We start from the raw sequence: 8,300 nt of genomic DNA on the forward strand, positions 1-8,300 counted from the left end.
CGTCACAATAAGCTGCATATTAAGATTATTATCACCAAACAAATTAGTTGGGGTCATGCAAATGATGCGTGGGTACACAGTGTTTCTCTCAGAAGAGGTTATTCGAGGCCTGAGCTGAAAGAACAGTGGTCTTGATGACTGTGATGTTAGATTATCTATTTATATAATGACAAACGAAAGCTGGAGCTTTTATACAGGCGTACTGGGAACACGCTACATTACCCAGCTCCATATTGTGATTATCGAGGCTTCTTTCAACAGTAGAAACAGCTGCTCCTTTGTGAGAGGATTCTCTGCTTTGATAAAGCTCCACATTTCTGCCATACCCCAACTTTACAGTGCTTTTTTAAGTGCTCGTCCATTCCCCAGACACTCGACATGTTTTGCTCCCTAGTGGTTTTTTCTGGCCTTTCATTGAGTGATACTGTACACGAGGATGATTCAGATGCTGTAACACCACGAGCAAATGTGGGCCCATGGTGTGCAACAGAAAGCTTCCAGTGCTGCATGTGTATTCCTTAGTAGAGTAACTACCAACTGATGGGGGAGCACATTTCAGGGGATTCAGGTTTTGATGAATACATTTGGAGGAACCTCCTATTTAAACTGTTTTTCTACACTGATCATTCCAAACAGGATTCTGGATTCATTAAAATATAACAGAAAATACACAGAAGGAGAAGCATAATAATTTATTATTTTTGTACTGCTAAAAAGAGCTAAGAGACTCTTGTATGTCTCCCCAGTCTATTCAGAGAAATTTACAATTCACATAAATCAAAACAGTTGTTCCTGTGAGCCCTGGAGACATTGATTTTAATTCTAATCACAACAGCCCCCCCCCCCCCCCCTGTCTCTTTTCAAACTTTGTCCTTGTTGAGCAGAGTGAGGATCCCTTCCCTCCGCGATGTGTACGATGTGTGTTTCAGCTTATGGAGATGAGCAGGAAACAAGTTTCCACTGGAAGCATACATCTCCTCCCCCTTCTGACCCATCAGAGTGCGCACAATTTTGTTTCTGCACAGAATCTTATCATAAAACTCGACCCCTCCTTTGGCATAATCATGTGACAAACTGGCTGCACGTCTGTCTGAGCTGTAGTCGATCCACTGGTTGACAGCATCCGAGGTGAGGAGGTAAGACACGGCACCGAGGCTGAGCGCCAGAACATTCACGGCGCCGCGAACCAGCAGGGGCCCGGCGTGGAGCCCGAACACCTGCTTCAGAAGGACACTGTACACCCAAACCCCGCCCAGGCAGAGCGGGGCCACAGCAGCATTCAGAACAGGTCCTCCGGCCTGCAAACGGGCCACCTCCCGTGCCATGGCAAACTTCTGTGCCTCCGGGGAAAACACCAGAGCCCCTTTTAGTGCAGAGCCGGTGTCACTGCTCCAGTCCACCGTTTCGCCGTTGATGAAAATGCTGCGGTTGGTGATGCCACTCAAGTCATCGGGGGTGCTGTTGAAGTTTGCTGGGATGCCAATCTGTGCCCCTGCAGGGAGCCAAGGGACACCGGCGCCGACAGGATGGAACCCAAAGGAGGCGAAGGAGGAAAAGTTCTTCGCTGAGCTGATACCATAATCCTTTAACACCTACGGATGACAAGTACAGTGAAATGTCACTGCCATTGTAATAATCTGCTTTACTCCCATGATATAAAAATTGAAATAAAATATGAAGTCTTTTGTCATTTAACTATCTACCATCTGTGTGCAACTAAAACTGCTTTTATTTGTCTCTATTCATTTTCCCTTACAAACTGTATGTTGCAAATGTTATGAATCAGTACAAATAAACAGACATTGTGCTAATATTTAGCTCTGTAACATATTTTGAATCTTAGCAACACCTGTAAATCATTTTACAAATCTAATCAAAATGACAAAAAGCTCAATAAATTACACAAACACACACACACACACACACACGTACCTGCTGGAAAACCCCCTCAAGCTTTTCCGACAGTGTGACCGGCTCTCCTTTGTACCAGGCCTGGTACAGCGGGCGATAGGACTTGTCAGGGAAGACATGGTACAACATATTGGCTGCAAACACCCCCCCACAGCTCACCACCAGCAGCGGGGTGCGGTACTTCTGAAGAAGCACCGCGTACTTGAGGAACTGAGACGCCATGTCACGATTCTGTCCTTGTTAAATGAACTAATGTGATGCAGACGTCAGTAGGCAGGATCTGTGAAGAAGGAAGAGAGTACGTTAATGAGTGAACCAAGAAATCAGCTCCCAATAGAAACATGACACTCAACACAACTCCCTCACTTTCAAAGAGAAAAGATCGTTCCTACAGCAAAAATAATGTGGTTCATATGACCTCATCCTGTAGTTTGACTGATCAAATCTCAGGATGCATTCAGACTTCAACTTTTAAATCACTTTTAATCAGATCACTCAGGATGAATGTTAGTCCCAGGTCTGATCGGGGTCTAATCAGTCTATCAGGAAACTCCAGGCAGGGATGTGAACCCTGGTCATGCTGTGGAAGAACAATTCTCTCTTCACATCTTGGGCTCAGTAACATCACCTTCATCACTACATATTTATTTGTCTTATTCAGAAGTGAACACAACAGTCCGCTGCCATCACGTCTTCAAGGTTAACAGCAACAGTGACACCAGATGGGGAGAGAACACATGTAACCTGCTGCTACAGCTGTCCAGTTATACAACTCACACATAGCGAGGAAACATGGGGGTTATATGTGTTACGGAATATGTACAGGTTAGAACCGTGTGTCTCCTCCTAGCTGAACATGTCAGTCACTAGGTTAAGACACTAATCATCGCTAAAACACACGGAAAATCAAAATAAATAAACATGTAGTTGATAAATGCAGCATGTAGCGTTTTTCTACGTTTGCTAACGACGCTAAACCACCGCTGTTGATCTCATCTTTATCTCACTACCTGGTTAAACAGTAAGGGATTCGAACATAAGAGCATTCACTGTCTCCGCGTGCAGAAGTTACCTACTAAACACTCACATGTTGTGGACATCTTCACAAGGGCAGCTGCAGCTCAGCTCCACACAGAGGCACTTGCCGTAAAGCGCTTTAGCTGCCGTAACGAGGGTTGCACAACCGTTTTACGACAGTGCTAGTTTAAAGATATATACAGATTGGATATATGTTTTAATTCTTTATTTTTAATTGATCGCTTATTCATTTTTAATAAATGTCATTGTCTGATGGTAATTTTTGAGTATTATTCAATTAAATCGTTTTTGCATCATTCAAATATTCAAAAAATATTCAACATAATGAGATTCTCAGGTATACTTTGAAACATGTTCATATTCTCAGACTGAGAATATGAACATGAATAAAAGTCAGTAAAGTATTTCACGTTGACAACAACCATATCTGACATTCAAAATTAAAAACACTTCATTCTCATTGGAGCAAAATGTAGTTGACTTCAAAGTCAATCTGTAGTTGACTTCAAAGTCAATCTCACATTAGAATTCGGAAGTATAAAGTCAGATCATAGCCAACTGCCACTCAGTCCCACTCAATATTTCAATAGAGTGAGACACAGTTCGTGGATATTGTCAGTTGGATATTTTTCTCAATCGGTATCGATTAAGATCAACACCGACATCATGTTCCCGATCTCAAACGAGCTTCGCTTTCCGGTCTCTAAAAATTCAAATTCCAAGAATCGAAGGGGTTCAAGCTCCAAAATGAAGGCCTGCAGGGAAGAGGAGTCTCCCAGAAAAAGGCAGAGGGGTTCCTGCCATCCTCCTGAGGTGGCCGGGAGACCTGCAAAGGCCACGAAGAGAAAGGCCGGCACAGAGGCAGAGAGGTCCAGCAGGAGGAAGAGGGGCCACAACCATGCAACTGACCCTTCCTCAAGTCCCAGAGGCCCATCATCCTCCAACAGCAAGAGCAAATTCTCTATCCTCTTCGGCCACAAGAGCAGAGGTAAGTTAATACTTACAGATAATACTGTCTGGTTCAGGGTTAAAGTTAGGATTAGTGCAGTCGACTGTGGTTGTTTCAACATTCCTGTGTATCGACTTTCAGCTGAGTCTGATTGAGATGATGTGATCTATGATGGTTTTAAAAAATGCACTTTACCAAATCAGAGGAATTATTCAATATATTTTCACATTTATCACAACTATAAACGTGTGTATGATTGTCTGTGTAGCTGACTTCAATGAGAAGTACCAGATGCTTTACCAGCTTGGTGAAGGAGGCTTCGGATCAGTCTACGCTGGCCAAAGAAGATCAGATTTGCTACCGGTGAGTGGAATCCTACCTGTTTTCACATCACATATTCACACAGTCACCATCCATACTTTCACCATACTGTGCTGAGCGAATAACTGATGTGTGATTCTGTCCTGCAGGTGGCGATCAAATGCATGCCCAAACGAAAGGTGCAGATTGGAACATTTGTGAGTAACTGGAGCAGATTCCTCATTCTATATTTTAGTTTTTTCTTCTGTTGTTGTTGATGAGGAAAACACACATACACAGCCACACGTACACAACCACTGATATAGTGTATTGTTTTCCATCAGGTCTTCGATGGGAAGGAACATCAAATCCCCTTGGAGGTGCTCATCATGATGACAGCAGCAGGCACAGCAGGCTTGAAGGGCAAATCTGCAGTGGTACAGTTCAAAGATTGGTACGATCTGGGCGAGGAGGTTTTCCTGGTCATGGAGAGACCAATCCCCTGCGTCGACCTGTTTGACCACGTAGAGGACAACGGTGGTCAGCTGGACGAGCACAGGGCAAAGGTACCGAGGCTGTTGGAGTGTGTCTGTCATTTATTAAGCCGCACCAGTCTACTTCATCATTTTGACTCCAACCAAAACTAAATATTTGAATTTTTTCACTTTTGTTTTCACTTTTCTGGAAATCTACTCTTAGAGGGTTCTTTAATTAAAAATAATATTTTCATGAAACAGTTCTATCGTTTCTTGAGCACTGATCTCTGGTGGAAAGCTCCAGGACGGTTACTTCATCGAGCATGTTTGATTGAAAAGCTGCGACATTGACAATAATCAGTGTAACTTCATTCCCTTCTTCACCTTCCTCTGTATCCCTGGTTCAGATCATCATGAAGCAGCTGGTGGAGGCAGCCATAGACATGCACGACAGGAAAATGTTCCATCAGGACCTGAAACTGGAAAACATCCTGATCCAAACCACCTCTGATGGGCCTCGAGTGCGGGTCATAGATTTTGGATGTGCCTCCTATGCAAAAGACGGTCCTTACCGCGGCTTCACTGGTACGGCTCTGCTCCTGCTCTTCATTCCTCTGTTGATCTGTGGAGCGATGGCTTTCACTGAACTCTCCGGCCGCTCCTCACCCTTTGTTTCTCTCTGTCTCCTTCTGTCTTGCTCACAGGAACCTTTCAGTGTGCTCCTCCAGAGGTTTTTCTAACTCAGAGTTTCGAGGCCGTCCCAACCACAGTCTGGCAGATGGGTGCTCTGCTGTTCAATATGGTGAATGGAGGCGTGCAATTTGACACATGTGACTTCATCTGCAGCGAGATGCAACTCAACAACAACCTGTCCGAAGGTAAAACCACACCAGCTGTGTTTTGGTATTATTAGTGTGCAGTGATAGTGTTCCCTCCATGTCGCAGCAGATCACTGCCGATTCCAGACTAATCCTCCCTTTCTCTCTTCTGTGGTCTCTCTCCTCAGAGTGCCGGGATCTGCTGAGCATGTGTCTGGCCTCACGTCCTGACAAACGTGCAACACTGGAGCAGATCCGGCAGCACCCCTGGTTGTCGTGTTCCTGTGTGAACTGTGACAAATGAAGCATTTATAACTTATAACCACTTCATTTTTTCTGTAATATTTCTACCATAAGAACCAGACAGTTCTGTGTCAGATTGTTTTGCATTGAAGTAGGTCTCCACTGTAAATATGTTAAATAATGAATATAACTAATCTTTTGTCATAAACATGAATGTAGTTTGTGAAACAAAGAAAAGTTTGAGAGGGTTTTACCTCACACCATTTCTCATGTGTCTTGACTAAGGCTCATTTAAATGTACAAAACCAGCGTTGTGTTTTATGACCATTTACAAAATAAATGTCTTGCCTAATGATGCATTGGCTTTGATGTATGATGATATTTTCTGGCTCACAAGTACGACATCGAGATTATTCATGTGCTCAACCGTGTTCAGAGGTCATGGGGTCATTTTCCACAGATGGGTATACAAGCCTCATACACACACTGACTTTCCAGGGTGACTTTTGTTTTTATCATGGCTGTGAAAAGTCATTCCAAAGGTCATGAGGAGGGTCATACACAGACATCCGGGGAGGCAGGTGCTCAAGTGAAAAAAAAGACACCTTTCTTATGATTAATTGTTAACATATAGCAGTGCATATTTCAATTATACATAAATTTACTCATGTACCCATACACACAAAAAAACGAAGTAAAAATAAATATAATAGAAAAAGGATCAAACTTAAAAAAAACTTTCCCTGGAAGGCGAGAGGAACTTCCAAGATGATATCCAATTTATTAGAGATCTTATAAATGAAGCTCTATAGGGAGCAGTTTCTGCGATAGTGTTAAACCATTATTGATTATTTTGAGGTTCATTCCTTTTCAGATATCTTAGAATGACCCGCTTGGTGTATTGCAACTTCAAATATTTAGTGATCACACCATCGCCTCTAGCTCTGGATTTGTCAAGTGCACGGTGCTACCTCTTATCAGATCATACAGACGTAAGAGTAAACTCAAGTTCCACCTTTGCAGGAGCATAAGTCAGTCTAGTTGTTGTCATCTCAGTAGATGTTGTTATCTCAAAAGCAAAATTAAATGTCTTATCAATCAAAAATGATACCACACAGCCCAGATGTCTTGAAGTCTAGAAGTTCCCTGAGCCGTCAGATGCAGTGTTAATATCCAAAAACAGCTGATGTTAAAAAATTCTGACTAATACTATAGTCTGGTTTGTGATTTGTGTTGATTAGCAACTCACATTGGAACGTTGTAGATACAGTTTTGTACCTGAAGTACTGCAAAGAGCAGTGACTAATGCAGGAACCTGGATTCATAACAAATGCTTTCCATCAGTACTGTCAAACCCATTTAGAAATAATTGGTCTATTTCACAGGAAGGAAAGAAGAAGAACATACTGCTGAACATAGCACAGGAAGAAGAACATACTGCTGTTGTTCAGAGTTTTGATTAATGATGAAAACTTTTAACAATGGATTTGGGGTCATTCTGAGAACCGCCTCAAAGACATTTCTCTCAGTGTACAGTTCCATTTTCTCCATTCCAGTAAAAGAAATAATTATGATGCATTATTTAGCAGATTGCTATTGAGCAACACTGTAGTCTGTTGGTATAACAATGCACAAAACGATGTGATGGCGCACTGCCAGTCCGACTTCTCCATTTTCAAACAGTACATGCATCATAACTTTTTCTCTTGAGACAAAGGTGAACTTTTACCTGCAAAGTTTAACAAGCCAAACATCACAGAAAACAACAAAACCTTTTGCAAATTCATGTAATGCAAAATACTGTCATCCTTGTTTTTTCGTGTCAGGGGCTACAGCTTCATGTCTTATGCATTTGTCAATTTTATGGAAAATATGTAAATCAGCTCTCACAACCATTAATAATTTGCTGTAATTTATTCATCAATGTCCTTATTTATTAACTTATTATTCTACACAATGGAAACTAAAACCAACTGCATTGTGGCCAACAGTAACTAGTGGGGGTAAAAAGAAGTCACTAAAATCATCTTTAAAATCAAACTAACATGGTCACGGTGGTGACATGGCTGCACACGGTCCACTGGTGAAGGGGGAAGTGAGAGTTGTGCTGTTGCTTAAGACACTTGTGACATAACAGTGTCATTATCTTTGATCATCTCACTGCATGTAAACTTTAAAAACAGTAATTTGAATCATGTGCTGGAACAATAAAATGTTTAGTAGTTGGAAGGTGTGCAACATCAACAAAACCAAAAACACATTTTATCCTCCTAAACCCTACTCCCCCTCAGAAGTCATTGCACTCCTGTCTGACAGAGTTTTACCCTCTGTCTCTACAAATATGAAAAGTGATGAGCTTTTAATATGCACACAGAACAAATATTTACATTCTCCTCACATAAAACCTAAATATGAGTGAGAGTGAGGTGATCTAAATAACAACAGCAGAGTGGTGTTATAACAGTAATTACCAGTTATATGTAGGGATAAGCTCTAAGCAGGACACTAGCTATAAGAGTCATCGTAGTAAACACTGATTGGGTAAAAAATTTAACACTTTTTACA

The 8,300-nt window shown here is 41.9% G+C and overlaps 2 protein-coding genes across 2 annotated transcripts; one reads left to right on the top strand and one right to left on the bottom strand.

Moving 5' to 3' along the window:
* Nucleotides 1–677: 677 nt before the first annotated feature.
* tmem177 (transmembrane protein 177) lies at nt 678–3,076 on the bottom strand. Its single transcript, XM_053439902.1, has 3 exons — nt 2,999–3,076; nt 1,933–2,191; nt 678–1,592 (listed from the first exon to the last, which is right to left on the bottom strand). Exons 2-3 carry the CDS (start codon nt 2,131–2,133, stop codon nt 861–863), a joined length of 933 nt encoding a protein of 310 aa, XP_053295877.1. The 5' UTR covers nt 2,134–2,191; nt 2,999–3,076; the 3' UTR covers nt 678–860.
* A 620-nt stretch (nt 3,077–3,696) lies between these two features.
* Nucleotides 3,697–5,796, top strand: LOC128455504 (serine/threonine-protein kinase pim-2-like). Its single transcript, XM_053439175.1, has 7 exons — nt 3,697–3,937; nt 4,167–4,261; nt 4,369–4,416; nt 4,543–4,764; nt 5,082–5,259; nt 5,379–5,552; nt 5,681–5,796. The coding sequence occupies exons 1-7, from the start codon at nt 3,697–3,699 to the stop codon at nt 5,794–5,796; spliced, it is 1,074 nt and encodes a 357-aa protein (XP_053295150.1).
* The last annotated feature ends 2,504 nt before the right edge of the window (nt 5,797–8,300 follow it).

Source organism: Pleuronectes platessa, chromosome 14, assembly GCF_947347685.1.
Source record: "Pleuronectes platessa chromosome 14, fPlePla1.1, whole genome shotgun sequence".
In the NCBI taxonomy this organism is placed as follows: domain Eukaryota; kingdom Metazoa; phylum Chordata; class Actinopteri; order Pleuronectiformes; family Pleuronectidae; genus Pleuronectes; species Pleuronectes platessa.

Coding starts and splice junctions, on each gene's coding strand:
- tmem177 (XM_053439902.1), bottom strand. CDS start 2,133: ATGGCGTCTCAGTTCCTCAAGTACGCGGTGCTTCTTCAGAAGTACCGC. Junction 1,593..1,932: donor TTGAGGGGGTTTTCCAGCAG/GTACGTGTGTGT, acceptor TGTCATCCGTAG/GTGTTAAAGGATTATGGTAT.
- LOC128455504 (XM_053439175.1), top strand. CDS start 3,697: ATGAAGGCCTGCAGGGAAGAGGAGTCTCCCAGAAAAAGGCAGAGGGGT. Junction 4,417..4,542: donor AGGTGCAGATTGGAACATTT/GTGAGTAACTGG, acceptor GTTTTCCATCAG/GTCTTCGATGGGAAGGAACA. Junction 4,765..5,081: donor TGGACGAGCACAGGGCAAAG/GTACCGAGGCTG, acceptor TCCCTGGTTCAG/ATCATCATGAAGCAGCTGGT.